Raw genomic sequence first — 19,435 nt, 5'->3', positions numbered from 1 at the left:
TATTGGAGAACTTGAAAGACAGATCTACACTCGCCGGCCCTTGAGCTCACAACAGCAAGAGGTTCCTGCTGCCACGTTCCATCCCAGAACCCATCCCCGACTTGCCTGGTGCTCCCGGGGAGCCCCTGTGTTCCCAGAGGCTCGAGGCTCGGGGAGCAGGAGGTGGCTCCACGGGCAGGAGACAGGGTCTAACATCTGCTCCCACGGGGGCCCAGGGGTCAGCCCACGGCCTCCGCTTGCCCTGTGCCGATTTCTGGGGTGTGTGGAGTGCTTGGGTGAGATGAGGGGCAGGTTTGTGGGGGCCGGCGGCAGGCCTGGCCAGGGGCAGAAGCCTGGGTGAGAGGCTGCTCAGAGGCCCCGGGTTCAAGCGCGCCGCCCCGTGGGTCAGCCCGGCCCGCCTGGGCATCTGCAGGGCCCAGAGGAAGCGGGCTGTGCCGCCCGGGAGACTCACCGTCCAGCCGCCACCATCAGTGCTCATGTCGCAGTAGACCTGGAAGCCGGCAGGGTAGTGTGTGGGGAAGACCGAGTAAATGCCATCCTCCTGCTGTCCACTCAGGAGCACGTCCAGACAGTCGCGTGGTGGAGAGCCTGGGACGGGGCATGCTGTCAGGGCTGCGCCTGGTACCTGTGTCCCCCCTCACGACCACCACCCTCTGTCCCTGGCTCTCCCTGGCTTGTCAGTCTACCCTGCAGTGTCCCATGGGCTCCAGGGCACCAGCCTTGGGGGTAGAAGCTGGGTGAGCGTGCACCCTTTCTGAGCCTTGCTTTCTTCATCTGGGAAATGGGCACAACAGGCCGGGAGAGGGCTCAACAGAAGGGTGCAGGTAGGGTGCTCAGAGCTGCCTGGCAGCAGGAAGTCCTCAGCAAACAGCAGCTGTGTGTCCTCATCAGAGGGGTGGGCGAGGGGCCATGGGGGTACAGAGCTGGGCACCCAGGTCACCCAGGAAAGGCAGTCCCCCCTCAGCTCACCGTTGGTGCAGCCGCGGGGCCGCAGTCCCCTGGCAGGTGCCCTCTGGAGGTCAGCTTTGACACGGGGCCGGCCAACCCCCCGGTCCCTCTGCAGAGCATCTAGGACGTCACTGACCGAGTTCACCAGGTGAGCCATGTGGCCTTGACTCTCGGAGAGAAGCTATGGGGCACAGGGGTAAGAGGAAGGGGTGAGTGGAAGGGGCAGGGGCTCCGGCCAGCCAGCACCTGCCAGCACGGGCCATCCCCTTCTGCCCTGCTCTGGCCCCACAGGAGCTCAGTGTCTGTGTGTTCAGAGGATGGGGGCTCGGGTGGGACGGGAGACAGAGGCTTCAGCAGAGACCTGTGCCCTGCTGCACCCAGGCCCCGTCCTCCTCCATCTCTGTGCCTCAGCCCAGGTGAGGGGACCGAAGAAAGCTCTGCGTGCAGGGGGAGGAGGCACTGGGCACCAGGCAAAGCTGGGTTCAAATCCCAACTCACCCATTTACCAGGTACACGTCGGGGGGTGAGTGATGTAACCAAGCCTCGAAGCCGGGCTGCCGGGGCCTCCCTGCTGCAACTGCCATGGGGACTGGTGACAACACGTGGGTGGGACTCAGCACAGGGTGGGGCCCCAGCAGGGCACAAAGGACTTGGCCTTCCTTGTTACGAAAATTCATAAGGCACCTTGCAGATTACAAAACGCCCTCACCCAAAGTCTCTCCCGATGCCCAACAAGGCCGCGGAGGCAGGGGTGACGGTTCTGTGTGCAAACAGGGGGCCCTGGGATACTCCTCCCACCCCACCCAGTCCCCAACTCCACATTCATGAGTCACGGCTCCGATGTCCACCGCCTCACCTCACCCCCACAGCATGGCCAGTGGGGAGGGCTTGGCTTGCTTGTCTCCTCGGTACAGATGGGGAAACCGAGGACCAGAAGGAGGAGGTCCCTGATGGAGACCGACCTCGGGCTCTTTCCCAGGGTTGACTGGCAGGAAAGGAACCCAGGGCTGTGTCATTGTGCAGGGTAGGGGCAGGACAAGCGGGGGGCGGTGGTCTGGCCCCAGGCTCTGGTGTCAATTCTGGGTTTTGACTCAACCCCTCCTCCATTCACTGGGCGAGTGACCCTGGAAGAGTAACCGAACCCCCTTTGTGAGTGATGGCACCTGTCTTTCTCGGGTGGGTGTTGGGGGTGGTTCACCAGAGCAGGTGTTTGGGGCCTGAAAGCTCAGCCCACGTTCCCTGTGTCATTCCCACCGCTCGGCCACCCTTCCCGAGATCCGGGTCTGGAGGTTTGTAGCTGGGTCAGCACCAGGCTGACCACCTCCCCCGCCGCCCCCCCCCCGGGACCTCTGGGCCGTGCTTGCTGCCTGAAGGGTCTGGGGGCTGTCACCTCCCCCACCCTGGGCTCTGGGAGGCTGCAGGACCACGAGGAGGGGAGGCAGGTCACGGGCGGACGACAGCCAGCCAGCCACCCCATGCACATGAGCCCTGCTGGGTCTTTACACGCTGAACCTGTCACTTGCCAGATAATAGCTCGCTCGAGGAAGGAAAATAGAAATATACAGAGCCAGCAGTTTACAAAATACGACTCTCGGCTTGTCCAGAAGCAAGGGCCCCTCGAAAGCTTTTAGTTTCCCCGTCAGCTTCTCCTCTGCAGGGAGGGCTGAGGCCCGGGGGGAAGGGCGCCGAGGTGGGCAGGGGGGACGCTGGGGCAAGGCAGCCGACCCCTCCCTGGGCTTTCACAGCAGTGTCCTATAGACAGGCCCTGTCGGGGGAGCCCCGTGGACCACATGGACGCAGGCAGCCCCCAGAGCGGGGGCGGGGGGCACCTGCAGGGTGTGGGCAGCAGAGATCACCAGGCTTGTTGGCTAAGTCTCCAGGGTCCTGCCCATCCTTCTTCAACCACCAGACACACTCGAGGAACTCAGGCACAGCCCGCTCTTGCTGGCGGGCAGGGAAGACCTCCGTTTAAACAGCAAATGATTAAAGTTGAAAATGTACATATAAACATGCTCCGAATTAATAGGGAAAGTCAGTCCCTGCTCGCTGAGCTGCACACATGCATTAAAAAGGACCTGGCAGCTTTTAGAGGCAGCGAAGTCAAAGCTGCTCCTGGCACTTCTTGGTCGCGTGACTGAGCTTCCACAGGGCACTCTGCCACTCCGAGCCTCCGTCTGCCCCTCCGGAGAATGGGGTGATGAGCTCCCCCTCCTGGGGCCACTGTGCCACAAAGTGCCTACTACCCGAGCACCCAGTGGTTCCTATCGTTACTCCCGCAAAAGAGATTTTCACTGGTGGCTCCCCACTGGCTGCAACTTTAGTTTACAAACCATTTTATTTCCATAATAATAAAAGAAAGGCTCATCTCTCTGTGCCGGACGCCAGCTGAGCCCAGCCCGGCCAGGAGCTCCCACATCCTCCTGGGTATGGACTATACTATCCCCATTTTGCAGGTGAGGAGACTGAGCCCAGGGAGGGCAACTGCTGCTCCTTGGTGGAGGCTGGACTGGATCCCAGCACTGCTGGCCCGAACCCTGAAGGCAGAACCGCTCAGCTCTGCAGCTCCCGGGCCAGTGGGCCATAGATGTCCGTGCCCACAAGGGCCGCCGCGATGCCTTTTTACCTGCGGGGCCCCGGGGGTTTGCGATGAGGTTCAGAGAGGTGCCTTTTAGCAAGCAGCTCTGGCACTTCTGACAGGGGGTGTCTGTGGGCAGTGCTTTGGGAAACCCAGGTCTGCGCTGATCACCTGGGGGTCTGGGAAGCTTGGAGCCTGGAGCCGCAGTTCCATAGCTCTGCAAGACACATGGTCTCTGAAATCACCCTGAGTCTGCGGGAAATGAGTCAAATTAAACGTTCTTTTGAGAAGTAAATATATCAGGTGAGCCAAGGCACTACCGGGCCCCCCAAAAGCTATTAGTCTTGTAGGAACAGCTCTAGGCCTCTGCGTAGGTGGGTGGGTGGGAGACCCTGAGGCCTCTCCCTGTGATTCCCCACCCCTGCCCTCAGGGCCTGGCTGAACCACGTGGAGAGTAAAGTGGGGGGCCCAGGTCACCCAGGAAATCTGGGTGATCTGCTGATGGAGAGGGCAGCTGAACACCTCACTCCCACCCCACCCGGGAGGGGAAGCGCCTTCCCATCAGTCACCCAGACAGGATGACAAGGACTGTAATTTCTCCAGCTACAGCCTTCAGAGGAGGGAAAAGACCCATTGCTCATGAGCTGCTGGGTGACCGAGTGCCTGGTCATCCCCGGTGTCCGGAAGGGGCTGGGACCAATGGCAGGGTGGGGCTCACCTCCTAGTCCCTAAGGACCTGAGTCATTGGGGTGATGGGGTACAAAGCCGGAGGGTGGACAGGGCGCTGGGAGGCCAGAGGCCAGAGGCCACTGTACCCTGCACAAATCATTCTCTTTCTGGGCCTCAGTTTTCTCTTCTGGAAAACGGTGGAAAACGAACAAGATGACCCTAAATCCCTGATCCTATGTGGGGCGGGGGGAGGGGAGTGAGGAGTTCTTGCTGGTGCTCCAGGAGTGGTCAACGTGGGAAACTCTTCCCCCAGATCTACAGGTGCTTGCCGGGACCTGCCTTGGCTTAGGGGAGGGGAGGGGAGCGGGGGAGACGGGGCAGAGGTGGTAGGGAGAGGCTAAGGGTCTGGTTGGGCTCTCTCAGCTGGTCCCTCCTTCCCTAGAAAGCTGGGAGCATTGACTGGTAGAGAATGGGGGAGAGAGAGCTGGGGAGGGGGTACAGCTCTCTCTGGCCTTGTGGCACGGCTGGGGAGAGGGCCTGCCCCTGACCCGCCACGTGACTTTGAACCTCAAATCACCCCTGATGGAAGTCAGGTCTCGGATCATCTGTACTGACGCGCTCGGGAAGCCCCTTGAGCCCTGGACTTGACCTGACTGGGATGCCACGGGCTGCTCCACAAATACCCAGGGTCCCCACGGTCCCCAGGACCGTGGGTAGGAAATGGTGCCTCTCGCTGTGTGGCCTTGGATGGGACCCTCGCTTCTCTGAGGCTCACTGGCTCCACGGTAGATGGCAATAGCAACAGCCCCTGGTCCTGGGGCCCTTGGGGATTAAGGGAAGCCGTGGACATCAGGCGCCCAGCACCGGGCCGGACACGCCGGCCGCAACCCCCTCCCCCACCAAGACCCCAGATGCAGACCCAGCCCCGTACCTGGATGAGGCGGCCCTGCTCGCTCTGCAGGGCGCTGAGCCCCTGGCCCAGCGCGCCGAGGCCCTTCCGCAGCCCGGCGCACTCCGCCTGCAACTCCGAGGCCCGGGCCAGCAGCCGGGGCAGCTGGTCCGCCAGGGTGTCCAACGGCTCCTGCTCGCCTGCGGGCCTCGGCTGGGCCTGGTGCTCGGCCAGCGCCTGCAGCACGGAGGCCTGGGCGCCCTCCAGGCGGGCGAAGCCGTCGGCGAGGTCGGGGCAGCGCGGGTCAATGAGAATGCTGAGGCGCGAGCTGTCGGCCCTCTCCACGGTGACCAGGGCGCTGTTGGCACCCGCCGGCCCGGTGCTGGTGCTGACGACGGGCGGGGGCGCCGTGCCTGGCACGTGGGCGTGGTTCAGGAAGAGCACGGCGCCGGTGACAGCCACGGCCAGCAGGACCGCCAGGGACAGCAGCACGGTGCACAGCACGTAGCCGCAGCCGGGCCACTGCGGGCGCACACGGACACAGAGACGGACAGACGGACGGGCGGGAGAGAGAAGGGGCGGCATCAGGGGCGGACCTGGGCTTCCAGCTCTGCCCGGGGAGGGGTGCCCAGGCAGCCTCAGGAAGGGGCCTCTGGCCTTTGTGAGGGGTGGGCAAGACTCAGAGGGCCCCCTTCTTGGGGACAGGGCAAGGGAGTCCTACAGAGAGGCAGAGGTGAGAGACAGAGGCCCAGAGGGGAGACAGAAAGCCCGGGACCAAAGATAACAGCAAGTGCGAGTGAGTGAGAGATGCACGCAGCTGGAGATGGAGAGGATGAAAAGAGAAACTGAGGCAGAAAGGCGGGGAGACCGATGGAGAGAGAGGCGCCCTCCCCTCACTGCCCCTGCCCTGCTCCTTGTGGCCTGCACGGGACAGGCACACCTCCCCCATGCAGCCCTCCTGGGTGGGTCAGGGTTGCAGGTGAAGGCTCCCACAGCCTCAGGCCCCCGCGCTGCCATTTCCAGGGGTTGGGGTGGACCTTGGGTGAGGGACCTCACCTCGCTGAGCCTCGGGGTCCTCACCTGTAAAACGGAGGCAATAATGACGCGCCCTGCCCCGCACGTGGGTGCCTGCTGTGCAGACTCAGGAAGAGAGAGCTGTAACGGTGACAGCAACCACGCTAAGAATTGTCACACTGTCACCGCGGAATGAGCGCCCGTCACTAAAGGTCCCTTTCCACCTGGAGCCCCTGCAGCCCGAGTCCCGAAGGCAGGGCAGGCCCGAGAGGCTGCCATGCATCAGTCCCCAGGGCGCAGGGTGGCCGCCAAGCACCTCCTCTCCTCTTTCCTCCCCTCTCCGCAGAGCAAGCTAACGGGCAGCGCCCCGCCGGGCACCCTGGAGAAAGGCGCCTCCCTCCCATGAAGGAGGCGAGGGCTGGGGCCGCCGGGCAGCCGTGCCCCCCAGAGCAAGAAAAGGCGGGGAGGTAAAAACTGGGTTCAGTGGTGGGGGCTACCGGCTGGAACCGGGGGGGGGGCAGCTTGTCGTTAAAGGAGGCGCCGTGATCGGGCTCGCTGTACCCGATCGCTCACAGCCCCGAGGGAGCCCGCAGAGCGGCCACGGAGCATGTGGCACGTGGGGGACATGAGGTCCAAGAGAGCCAAGGGCTTGCCCAGGGTCGCACAGCCGATGAGAAGCGAGCTCAGACTCAACCCTCCGGCCTCCTGCCTCCTCTCGGGGCCCTTCTCCGGCTGGCTTTCCCCCACGTTTCCAACTTTGGGGACCGGAGATGCATCTTGAAGGGAGTCCGTATAGAACGCACTTGGTGCATTGTGCGTGTGCAGTAAATATTAGCAGCTTTTACTACCCCGTGATGGATGTGCACGGAGCATCGGGAAGTGTTTGGTTCTTTGTTTCCCACCCGAAGTGTTACTCCTGTATGTCACCCACGCGGGGATGCACCTTCTCATTTTTCCACATTTAACGTCTCCGATGGTGGGGGCTCCTGCAGCAGTAATGGACCCTTTCTTTCTCAGTGATACATAAAATAGCGAACCTCTTACACAAGGCGTCTTACTACGGGAAAGTACAAAATAGCGAACAGCTTGTTTTGCTTAAATTCAAATTCTACAAGTAAGTCCCAAGTCTCCTACTTGGGACCAGAGGAAGATGGGGTCGGGCTGAGGTGCAAGTGGACAAGAAGGCCGCCCCCCACAGGAAGGGTGCCGTGCTGTTGGCGAGATGAGGGAGAGAATTCCTTAGCCCGCCCCTGCAGTGATGATGCCCCCAGGACTCAGCGCTCTGCCCCTACTCTCTCCATACCTTCCCCAGGCAGCCCATCCATCCCAGGCTCCACACGTCTAGACAGCTTACTCCTGCCAGACCTGGACACATTAGCTCCCTCACAGCAGCTCTGCATAGGCTGCTCCCTTAGCCTGAGGCATCTGCTGCCCCTGCTCCGCTTCCTAATTCCCTCTCTTCCTTCAGGGCCCGGCTAGATGTCACCTCCTCCAGGAAGCCTTCCTAGACTGTTTCCCCAGCCCTCCCCACCCCAACCTAGTTTTGGAAAGACTCCTCCTCCATGTTCCCACGGCCCTTGCTCCCCTCCCCCATGGTGGCACTCATCAAGACCGACAGTCATCACCTTTGACTTCATTCATGTACTCGCTCAAACATCCATTCAACGTTCACTGGGTGTCCCCATGAGCCAGGCTCCAAACCAGTCCCTGAGGATGGGGGTGGCAGTTGTCCTAGCCCTGCCCTGGGGGAGCTCATGTCCCATGGACTGTGATTCTTAGCCTGTGTGAGGCGTGGATCGGTTTGGGAATCTCTGAATGCTGTGCACCCAAGGAAGGCTAGGCTGGCAAGCCCCGGGCCCAGGCGAATTACCCTGGACCACGGGAGCCCCCGAGGGCAGGGCCTGCTCGCCTGGCATGGAGCAGCTGCTCATGGGATGGATGGGAGGAAGAGCGGATGGACCAGGTCATTTCCCGGTGACCGTGCTCGCATGGGGAGGAGGTCAAGGCCCTGCCACCCTACTGTGCGTGGCAGGGCAGAGGCTCATGACCTCCACGTTGAGCCCTGGACCTCGAGGCAAGGCCACCTCTAACCCCGTGCCACCCCTGATGGCCTCGTACAGAATGAAGGCCACCTCCAGGCTGCCCCAAGCCCCCAGTCACCTGCAGATCAGAAGCTTCCAGATTACCGCTGCCATTCCTTGAATACGTGCCCTGTTCCCGCCCCTGAAACCTCCGAACAACCCCCTGCTCTGGTTGGATTCACTTGGCGGGTGGGAAAACTGAAGCTTGGAGAGCAGAAGACCCCTTCCCAAGGTCACACGGGAGGTACATGGGAGGGCCAGCATTTGATTCCAGGGCCGGTGGCCGGAATCACACCCTCTGTCAAGGCTGCTTGCTTCCCACAAACTTCTTCCCTCTGTCTGGTGTGTGACTGGGGTTTGCGAGACAAAGCTCTGTGTCAGCAAGTAAGTCCCTGTCAGGCCCCTCCCCGAGCCCATCGGGAGACACCTTGCCCAAAGCAGCTCTGAGCGCCGTCCTTCAACCGAAGAACATTAAGGTCCCCCAACTGGCTAGGCAGAGCGGCCAGCCACGTCTCCCTGTGTCTCCAGGACCCTCGCCCTCTCGTGCACCTGCTTCCCCCCAAGCCCCTGATCCCTGGAGGGAAGGCAGAGGGTGCTGGGGAGGGAGAGGCTTGAGAAAGCCGCAGGGGATCCCCAGAGGGGCAGGGGGATGACGGAGTTGGAGCTGAAACAGGCCACTCAGCAGAGGAGAATTAGTCTTCTGAGATCACCTTAAACATGAAGTACTGTTCGCTTTTATAGGCTGCTGTTTACGTGTCTCGCAGAGGAATCTGCCGAGATAATAAGGGGGGGCTCTGGGCAGTGGGCAGCCGATGGAGCATGCCGCGGGGCTGGGGCTTGTTAATGAGCCTTCGGCGGCCCTGAGCACCCGGGGGTCCGCAGGAAGCCGCGAAGGCACACGGGGCAAGGGGTGGGGACACTGGGAAGCTATCCCGGGCAGTGTCATGAGAGGAGCCAGGAGCCCCGGGTTCGAGGTCCAGTCTGCCCCTGTGTGTGTGAACCCCCAGCTGGAGGGATGCGGCTTCATCCCCTGTGTGACACCCCCCCCCCCAGTGCTGTCCCAGCCAAGGGGAGGAGGAGATGGGCTCGTGCCAGGGGACGCAGGAGACTGGAAGCTGCAAAGGTGCCTCAGTGCCCTTAGTGGAGGGGTGGTATCTTTCCCAGCTGCCTCCTCTGTGTCCCCAGCCTCAGAGGTGGTCATGGGGTCCGGCGGGGACAGGAGCGCTCAGGAGGGAGGGACGCACCGCATGGATGGCCTGCTAGCCAAACACACCCAGCCCGCCCCATCCCCTTCCTTGTCTGCTGGCGAGTCAGGGGGCGGTAGCCTCGGGGTGGACCGAGACTCTACTCCTTGTATCAAGGTCAGAAGAAGAAAGTGTCCCTCTAGGGGGAGGCCAGGCAAGGTCAGATCCAAATGCAATCGGCTCTGAGCCCCCCATCTCCTAGGAGCACCCAGCTGGAGGCAGGGTGGCCGTTCATCATGACGGAACCAGGTAGTGGAGCTGTGGATTGGGAAAACCGGGGCTGGGTGGTGTGCGGGCGGGGGTGCCCGGCAGGGAGGGCCTCTCAGGCACAGAGCTGCGGGGGGGCGGCGCAGAACCCCTGGGGACGTCCTTCCTCCTCACCTCCTCCCCCCAGGAGCCCACATCTTCCCCTACCACTGGCAAACGGCTCCTACCTGGCCAACTCGGAGGCCCTGGCTCTGGCAGGACCGGGGGTGGGGATCCCAGAGATCCCCTAAACTGAGGGGCTCAAAATCCTGGCGTCCCAAAGACTTGGGAAGAGGGCCTACTAGCTTGTTCTATGGGCTCCGAGGAAGAACCCCCTGCCCTGCTAGGGCCTCTTTAAGGCACCCCACGCTGAGGGGCATCTGAAGCCTCCAGCCACCTGGAAGTTCCTGGGGGAGTGGCTAACAGGGACAAAGAGACAGGACCTGGAGAGCTGCCCAAGTCCACCCCTCCTGGGGCCTCCAAGCTCCCCAAGCCCTGCCACTCCTCTGGAAGCAAGCAGCTCTGGGTCCATTTTCGGGGGGGTCTCCATATGTGTCCTGTGAGGGTCTTGTTCCCCCGCCCCACAGCTCCTGGCCTCCTGGATGGCCCACTCAGCCCGCCGACACCAAAAACCAGGTTCCGTCCACCCCTAACCCGAGCCCCCCGAGAGTCCCACCTGGGGACGGCACCAACTGCATCACTACCCCCCCAAAGCTGGTGCCTCACGGAGTTCCCCACCTTTCCCTCTGCCGACACCCAGCCAGCCACCTGGCTCTGTCCCTGTGCCCCCAGCCCTGCCCTGGTCCAAGCCCCCTCACCTGCCTCTAAATCACTGTGACCATTTCCCCCTGGCCTCCTCCCAACCCCACCCCCACCAACTCATTCCTCATGCAGCAGCAAAGGACCCCTCCTGAAGGTCCCGCTGAGACCCCTCTAGAGCTACGGAGGCCTCCTGCCTCCAGAGCAGGTCCCACTGGGCCCCTCAGCTCAGGGCACCTGCAGGCTCCGCCCTGAACCCTGCCCTGCTCTTTCCACCTGCCCGGCTCCTTTCCTGTCCCCCAACACACCTTGGTCTCCCTGAAGGACAGATCAGGCAAATGCTGTCCAGCTTAAACATTGCCTCCTCCGGGAAGCTGTCTCCTCTGCGCTCCCACCCTGCCTTCCATCACAGCCACCGGCTGGACTGGATGGTGAGCTCCGTGGGGCAGGGCCGGGCCCGGAGGAAGGCACAGAAAAGTGACAGAAGGGAGTCCTTGGCTTGTCGTCCCTGTGGGCCCTCGCTTCCCTCCTTCTCTCCCAGCCCGCACCTAACCCAGTGACCTCCAACCAAACCCTAGGGAACAAGAGGACAGACGCTTTTCTTTACAGCGCCTTGTAATAATACCTGACTTGCGGGTTTCTTTGTCCCCCTCATGAGACGCAAAGCTTCCTGAGGTACAGGTTCCCAGCTGTACATCCCAGCTGAGGTAGGGACTCTAAAAACAGTCACTGAGCGAATGCAATGCAGCGGGGTTTAGGTTAGACATCAGGGAGAACTTCCCAACGAGGATTTGGTTTTCCTTCTGTGACATTTTTAGAAGTTTTGAAAGGACCAAGAGACGCCGCCTGGGATTGCCAAGGCTGACCTCCCTGTGGGGTGACGTGACTCGAGGACTGCTCAGAAGCGAGCCCCCGCCCAGGAGGAGCTGGTTACAGGGTGACTTCCTGCCCCACACTCCAAGAGAGAAGAATCGTGTCTATTTCTAGATCCTTTCATCTGAGCGACTCCAAACTCTGGCAAATATCCCACCACCATCTCCTGCCCCAAGGGTGTGAGGGCCCCTTCATTCTGCAGGGGGAGAAGGGACACTCTAATGAAGGCAGGAACTCGTCCAAGGTCAGCCAGCAGATGAGGAGCTGAGGCGGGACGGGGCCGAGGGCAGAGCGGCCTCAGGTTGTCCCCAGAAACACGTCGTGGCAGCGGGGGACCGTGAGCGCCCCGGGGACCACGCAGCCTGCAAGCCAGGGCTCTCCCCCTGGGAATTACATCATGCAGCTGAGCAGACTGACCGAGGGAAGGACAGCCAACCGCTCCTGCCTTTGTTCTCATTTTGCAGGTTGTAAGCCCAGACCCAGAGAGGGGGAGTAACTTCCCCAGAGTCACACAACATGTCAATGGCCAAGACAGAACTAGGAACATGGGAGGAGCAAAGGCCAGATCTGAGGGAGGAAGTCGAGAGGGACCCAGGACAGCGAGGCTCTCTCTTTCAACAGTGAGCTCAGGAAAGGCCCTGCCTCTTCTCTGAAGCTTCCAACGAGCCGGGGCTGGCACAGGGGACAGCCTATCTGCATGCAAGGTCACCAAAGGAGTGGGAAGGGGAGGTCGTGTTTGATATTGGCCCCAGGCCCCTGGGGCCACAAGCCCTCAGCTGCCTCTGATGCCAAGGGGGCAGACAGCCGGGCTCTGGCTGGTGGCAGCTGGACTATGCAACCCAGGCAGCCGCACAGGGAGGCCCCGAAGCCACAACTCAAACAGATCCCCCAGAAGCCACCTCCCCTTGAGACATAGTGGCACTTGCCTGGCTGAGGATTCATGCAGTTCAATTCAGCAAATGTCCCTAAGCTCCCACCCTGACTGCATGGAAGGGCAGGAGCCTGGGCCCAGGGGAAGAACTAGAGATGGGGGCCCAGAAGGAGCATGTGTCCAAAGGGAGCTCCTGATAGAGGAGAGCCCTGGGGCAGGGGGACAAGGCAGTGAGAAAAAGGCAGCTGAGGAGAACAAGCTAAATGCTACCGGGACTTTGAGGCACAGCCCCAGAATATCAGGGAAAGCTTCCTGGAGGAGGTGGCATCTGAATAGGTTTTGAAGTACATGTAGGATTTCCCTGAGCAAAAGCAAAAGGGTGTGAGTGTGTGTGTGTGTGCGTGTGTGTGTGTGTGTGTGTTGGAGATCCCGGTGGGGCCAACAAGATGACACTGCAAAGGTCTGGAAACGGGCAACCTAGTGTGGGACTGGGGTTTGGCAAATGACAAGCAGTCAGTCCCGGTAAGGGGGCTAGTGGGAAAGGAGAATGGGTCAGGCTGGGGATAGCCTTGAACAAATCTAGGAGGTAAGACTGCTCTTGCTAAGAGGGTAAAAAGTCAGATCCTAGCAGGAGAGGATTTTTTTTTTTTTTTTTTTTTAATCTGGGATTGGCTTGGGTGTCAACCTGACGGAAACAAAGGAACAGACCACCTGGGAGGCATCGGGAGCTGCTGGGCTCAGACCTGCGTTCGAATCCTTACTCTCCTGCTAACACGCTGTGTGGCCTGAGCGCATGCCTCAACCTCTCTGAGCCACGTTAGCCTGTGACATGGGAATGTGCCTCCCTGCCTAGCCCCCAGGCTGCTGCAGGAAGTGAGGTTGTGCAGATGGTTGGGAAGGAGCTTTGCAAACTGTGGAGGGCTGGGCCCCCACACCACGGCACTGTCCCTCCAGACAGAAGGAGCAGGTTGAAGCCCTGGAGAGTGAGGGGCTGTCAAGGCTCGTCCCTGCCGCCCCCTCCTGCCACTGTAAACACAAACGGCTCTTTCCCCAATGACATCTGTCTGGGAGAAATTTGAAATTTAAAACGGGCAGCCCCATTATTTCCTCTCCTTGGCGAGTGGGCCTCCTCATCTTGCCTGCCTGCCCCAGTCCCTGGGCAGCCCGGCCTGGGGCAGCCCCAGGGCTGTCCCTCCACTCAGCTTCGCATCTCCAGCCCCCTCTCCGGCCAGCCCTGGAGCTCTGCCCTCACCACCCCTCTTCCCAGTGCACAGCCCTGGGCACCCTCCAAGCCTACCCCCTCCACTGCCCCAGAAGAGGCAGCAGGAAGGGTGCAATGAACAGGCCCTGGCACCACGGACCCAGGTTCAAATCTCAGCAGAGCCTCATGGCCTCCGGCAGGAGCAACCCTCTCTGAGACCTGCTTTTCTTGTCTTAAAGCTGGAGAACCATGATACCCAAGCTTCTCACTTGAGACAAACATTTATTGATCCTTTAGCGTAGAGCACGGCCCCGTTTAAAGTGTGAGGATTTAGAGGAGATCCAGGGGGATCCGCACCCTGGTCCAGAAGCTCAGGTTACCATGCCAGGCGCCTGGCACAGGGTGGTGCCCAGGGTGGATAATTAGCAAGTGATTAAGATGCCCATTGTAGAGGTGAGGAGACAGACACTCAGCGAGGGGTGTGATTAGTGTGGCTGCACAGTTTACTGAAGGGCTGGTCACCCTGTGAACTCGAGGTCCCCTACTCCCTCTGCTCACGCGGGCACCGGGAGGCTGTTGGAGGCTCAAGAGGGCCATCTGCCACAGCGCTATGCAGGGGTGCTGCCCTCATCCGCACCCCGAACCCCAAGTTCAAGCCTCTTCTGGAGGAGGAGGAGAGGAGGGCGTCGCCTCGCCCCAGGCCTCCCGAGCCTCGCGGGGTGCACCCCAAACTCCAGCCTCGAGCTGGGCGCCCACCCCGCCGGCCGCAGCGGCCACCACCTCGCCAACCGCGCGGGCCCCACGCCCCCACGCCCCGGGCCCGCGCGTACCTGCGGCTTGTCACGCGGCCGGTCCTCAAGTTGGGAAGCGCCGCCCACGGTCTTCCACCGGTCGTTGACCATCTTCCGGCAGGACTGGCGGGGGCGCCCGGCGAGGCGCGCCGCTGCGGAGCGCAAGGACGCCGGGGTGGGCGCGGGCTCGGGGCGCGTTCTGCCCGCCAGAGCCCCGCCTCGGTACCCCGCGCCGGCTGGCCCGGGCCAGCGGGCGTGGTGTCCGGGGGTGCGCGGGTGAGGACGGGCTGCGCGGCTGTGCGCGGGTGAGGGCGGGAGCGGGAGCGCGAGAGCAGCCAGCCCGCCAGCCCGCCCGCCGCTCGCGCTGCGCGCCGTCCCCGCTCCCCGCTCCCGCGCCTCCCCCTGCGCGCTCCTCTCCCTCCTCCCTCCTTGCTTCTCAATCTCCGTGTCGTTTTTGTCTCGGACTCTCTTTGCCTTTTATTGCTCCCCCGCCCCCCCCCCGGCCTCCCTCCCTCCCTCTCTCTTTCTCTTGCACACATACACACATACACACACACACACATACACACACCGCGGCCAACGATAGTTCATCTCCACCTCCGAAAAGGCCCAGATAAAGGGGCAGAACCCGCCCCAGGACCCCGGGGCCAGCCGGGGAGGGGGGCCGACAAACCCCCGCGGGCAGCCCATCCCCTGCCGGCTCCCGGAGGGGCCAGGGAGACCCGGACGGCACCTCCTCACAAACTTCCTCCCCGGCCGGACCCGTGCCAACTCACCGTGCGCGGGGGGCGCGGCGCCGGGCGGGCGCAGGGGGCGCCCCTGCCGGGCCGTCGGGCGTCTACCGGGGGCGGCCCCGAGCTCCTCCCGCTCCCTCGACCGGGGCGGGGCAGGGGGTGGGGGCCGGCCGGCGTGCGCCCCCTGTGGGTCTGCGAGGTCTCGGTCCGGGCCGCGTGGCAAGTGCGTCCAGTCCTGGAGTCACGAGCCGCTGGGACCTTCCCCTCCGGATCCCGACCAGCGAGGCCGGCCCTGCGGGTGCCCGGGCCAGAGTCCGCGACCCTGGATCCTGGCTCTCGCGGGCCAACAGCAGGCCCGACGCCTCCCTGCGCAGGCGGCCCGGGGGCCGCGGGGGTCCCCGCCGCCGCGACAGCCGCCGGCGCCGCGGTCCCGAGTACGAGCCGCTCCGCGCTCTGCCCGCGCTCGCGGCCGACCGCCCGCGTTCCCCAGGCGCGCCCCGCGCCGTCTCAGCCCCCGCCCCCTCCTCCTCCTCTGCCCAGGAGAGCAGGGATCTGTGCCGGGAGGGGGCTTCTTAGTCGCCCTCTCCCACCAGCAGTACTTTTAAAAGCATTTAATCCGCCCGGCGCAGCCTTCGGAGGTAATTGGCAAAGTCCTTAATCTGCGCCCTTAACGAGCTGCTATTGTGGCTTCTGACCGGGAGGCGCCCACACTGCCCGACGCCGCGTTCTCTGCGGGCCGCCCCCTCTCCGGGCCGCTGCAGGAGCCGGGACGACTGTCCCTCCCCCGCCCCTTTCTTCGATCCCTTCTGCTCCCCCCAGCTTCAGAATAGACACCCCCATTTCCCGCCCCCCGCTTCTCCCCGAAGCTGTTTTCCGGCTCCCGGGGAGCCTTGGCCCGCCACGTTGTTCCCTGGCACCGTCTTCGTCTCTTCCCCACTGGCTGCCAGTCTGTCGCCCCATCTTCGTCCCTCTTCCCGCCCCTCTGCAAGCCCCACACAGGCGATGCAGGCTGCCCAGCCTGCGAGGTCGCCGTGCCCTGAGCCAGGAAAGCCGGGGGACCCCATGCCCCATGCCATCTAAGCAAATGTCACTCACCCCCCAGCAGCTGGGTTCACAACACGCCAGCTGGTTGTCCCCAGTCTCCTCCTCCTTTCAGGGCTGCCGGCTGCCCCACCTGCAGCCCCACCACTCTGCGCCCCACAGGGAGGCTGCCTAGGTTGCTGGAGGGGATCCCACAGCATTGGCTGGGAGGCAGAGTCCAGGCTTTTTCCCGATGGCACCCTTCCCCCCCGGGAGCCCTTTCCTGTGGGTTCAAGGGATTGTCAGGTGACCTGGGGAGCGGGCATCTGGCTTGGGTGGAGGGGTGTGGTAGAAAGCACAGAGCCCTGGCTGTGGGGCCTGGGGCAAGCTACTGCTCCTCTCTGAGCCTCAGTTTCCCCATGTGTACCAACAGGTTAACAGCATCCTCTTTGGAAGAGCTCTTGTGAAGTTCTAAGAGGGTGCATTGAAGCACCTGAGCAGATTTCAAACTTTCCTGCTATGACCTTGGGCAGATTTCCTGTCCCCTCTAGCCTCAGTGTCCTCACTGAAGAAATCAGGACCTCCCCCTTCTTGACGGGGAATTGTGAAGTTTACAGGCATGTGGCTGATACTGCAAGTCTGTGATTCCGATTTGGGGAGAGGATGTAAACCCCAGATGTGTCTCTGTACAGACAAAAGATCAGCCTGGGGTGGAACCCTGAACTGAGAATCTGAGGCAGGGTGGTGCTAAGGGTGATGAATAGAGGTTCAGGGCACATGCTCTGAGTGGGCAGGGAGAGCATCCTGAAGAAGCAGGGGTGTGAGCCAGGCTTTGAAGGCAGGATGTCTGTTTGCTGGGGAAGAAGACATTGCAGCAAAGGCAGGGCATGGAGAGTGACGGTGGGCTGTGCGGGCAGGTGCAAGCAGGAGGATGCTGGCTGGAGGATCTGCGCCCAGGCCTGCGTTAAGGATGGTTTGGCAGGTGAGCGGGGGCCACCTAGCGGCTCCTCCCGGCACTGCTTGCTGCAGGTTGTCTCACCTGCTCAGGGACAGACCCCTCACTTTCCTGCCCTTGAGGGGGTGCAGTGAGTACCTGTGTCAAGGGCGATCTTCACCTGTCACCCCCTCGGCACCCCAAGAGAAGAACCAGCCCTGGTGCGGCTCTGGCATGAGCCTGCAGGCATTTGCTCAGTGCTTTACACACCGTATTCACTTGACACTTGGGGGCATAGTCTCAGGGAGAGGGGAGGGCCACCCTCAGCTCATTGAGCCCGAGATCTGTGTAAGAAAAATCGAAGCTGACCTCACAGAGGGGACAGTGCCCCCACCCTTCCCCTTTGACAAAGCTAGTGTCCGCAGAGCCCCAGAGAGGAGCCCAGGTGTGTTCAACTGGCCAGGGCGGGATCAAGGCTATCTGGGTACCAGCCAGGACCCCGGGGCCACCAGAACTCAGGACCCCAGCTTGCATGGCATAGACCCGAGGCTGTCCCAGTGCCCCCACACACTCCCTGTGCATCCACTCACCCTCCTCCCTCTGGCTCGCCGATTCCACATGTTCCTACTTTTCCTGCCCACGGGCGCCTAGACATGCTATTGGCCCCACCAACAGAAAACTCCTGTCTGGGATTTTTAGTTCAAATTCCAGAAAGACTGTGATCCGTCCTGCTCATCCTTTGGAGCCAGGACGTCAATTGTAGATCATCAGCAGGCCAATAACAGCTGTCCTTGGTCAGGTGCCCACCATAGTCTGACGGAGGAGGGCATGGCCATGGGGGTCCTGATACAGGGCACCTCCCTTAGCAGGGAGTGGGTACAGGGCAGTGAGTCATGCCAGCACTGGAGGGATGGAAAGGAAGAGAACCAATGAAGGAGATAAGAAAGTGGCCAGGGACATTGGGTGACAACATTCAGGGTGCTGGTCCTTCAACTGGCTGCGATCTGTTGAGCATCACCCCTACCCTCAGCTCTGTGCTAAGCACACTGCATCCTCCCTCCTAAGTGGGAGCTACCATAATCCCCATTTTATGGATGGGAAAACTGACTCAGGTAAGTTACATAAAATGATATAACGAATAGCTGCCATTCAGCATTTTCCATGTGCTGAGTACCATTCATTAGCAATACATCTTATTTCACGTCATCCTCACCGAAAACCTATAGGTGTGACCATTTTGCATCCCCATTTTATAGATGAGGCAACTGAAGGTCCGAAAGGTTAAGTCATTTGGCCGAGATCACCCAGCAAGGGATGGGGCCAGAATTGGAACTTGGGTCTCTATACTACCACCCCTGTCTCTGTCGCTGGCTTCTGTCCTCTTTGTCATCTAGAGCTGGCCTGAGACATGCAGTGATGTCTCAGCAGCAGCTCTGCGAACGTGGGCCGAATGTCAAATGTGCTTGGCTCGTGGGGCCTGGGGCCCTGCCCGGCCAGGAGGTCAGGACCCCTGGCCCTCGTCCACGCAGCCTCTGCCCCGCACCGCCGAGGGCCCAGGGTTCTTGCCGTAAAGCTGTTTCAACTTAACTCTGACAGTCACATTTATCATTAAAAATAAATTTGTCTTGGCTTCCCATGGCATGGAAAGCTACTGTGCAGTGATTCAATGGGCTTGTCACCCCTCACGGTTAGGCACGGTTAGGCTGAACAACTGGATGGTCTCCAACACCAGCTCCTCATTTTCTGCGGCTGGAGCCAGAAATGTACAGTGGGCTGACATTTAATTTAGAATCCAACATACCTTGACATAAACCTATAATACAGAGACGGGGGCGGGGGTGGGGGCTGCCAAGCCCGGCGGGGGGTGGGGGGTGGGCGGGGAGCCCAAGTGACAGGGTGGATTTCTTTCTTTCTTCTTATTTTTTATTTTGCTTTGTCAACATTGAGTGGTGATGACAGCCTAGAGGCCGCCATCAGAGGCGAAAATTAGCATGGAGCAGGTGTGTGTGTGTGCATTTATGTTGATGCATCGTACAGGGGCAGTGGGGCTGCGCCCCGAGTCCGCTGGGGTGTCCTGTGTGGTGCCCTGTGGTGCGTCGGTCAGATGTAGCCAGAGAAAAGTGAGCCGAAGCCAGGTCTTCGGGGCTAGGACTGGAGCCCGGGAGCAGGCTAACTCCGTCGTTATGGGCAAGAGGGCACCTGCCCTTTTGTCTCTGTGGCCCCCAGCCCTTCCCATAGATCCTCTGACACATAGTCAGTGCTCAATAAATACAGAGCAGTCAAGGACGATGTTATTTTAAAAGCTAGAAGCAGGGGTCTGGTTTTCTATGCAGCAGAACATCCTGATAGACTATTTGGGTGTGAAAAGCTGAGATTTAAGGCTGGCCGGGGAGGGGAGGGCAGGACACTGGAGGGAAGCCGGAAACCCAGGAGAAGCATGGTTTCAGCAAAAGAGGCTGGAAGGGGAGGGGCCGAGGGGAAGAGGGAAGAGAGGCCATGTGGGGGCCAGGGGTGGGGGGTAGACTGGCCTGGGAACCACAGAGCTGGTGCAGGGAATTGTGTGCTCTTGCAGAGGGTAGTAGAAGG

General features: G+C 61.5%; 1 protein-coding gene across 1 annotated transcript in view; it reads right to left on the bottom strand.

Moving 5' to 3' along the window:
• FIBCD1 (fibrinogen C domain containing 1) overlaps positions 1-14,272 on the bottom strand; it is a 30,729-nt gene extending 16,457 nt beyond the window's left edge. Inside the window, exons 1-4 of the mRNA XM_035016650.1 lie at positions 14,201-14,272; positions 5,124-5,603; positions 970-1,129; positions 452-588 (exon numbers count right to left, since the gene is read on the bottom strand). Coding sequence (XP_034872541.1) covers positions 452-588; positions 970-1,129; positions 5,124-5,603; positions 14,201-14,272 — 849 coding nt within the window. The remainder of the gene's footprint in view (positions 1-451; positions 589-969; positions 1,130-5,123; positions 5,604-14,200) is intronic.
• Positions 14,273-19,435: the final 5,163 nt, after the last annotated feature.

The sequence above is a fragment of the Mirounga leonina genome, unplaced genomic scaffold (assembly GCF_011800145.1).
Source record: "Mirounga leonina isolate KUSES-001 unplaced genomic scaffold, KU_Mleo_1.0 Mir_170, whole genome shotgun sequence".
Taxonomy (NCBI): Eukaryota; Metazoa; Chordata; class Mammalia; order Carnivora; family Phocidae; genus Mirounga; species Mirounga leonina.
Note: the sequence above shows the minus strand (reverse complement) of the source record. Positions and strands in the feature narration are given on the sequence as shown.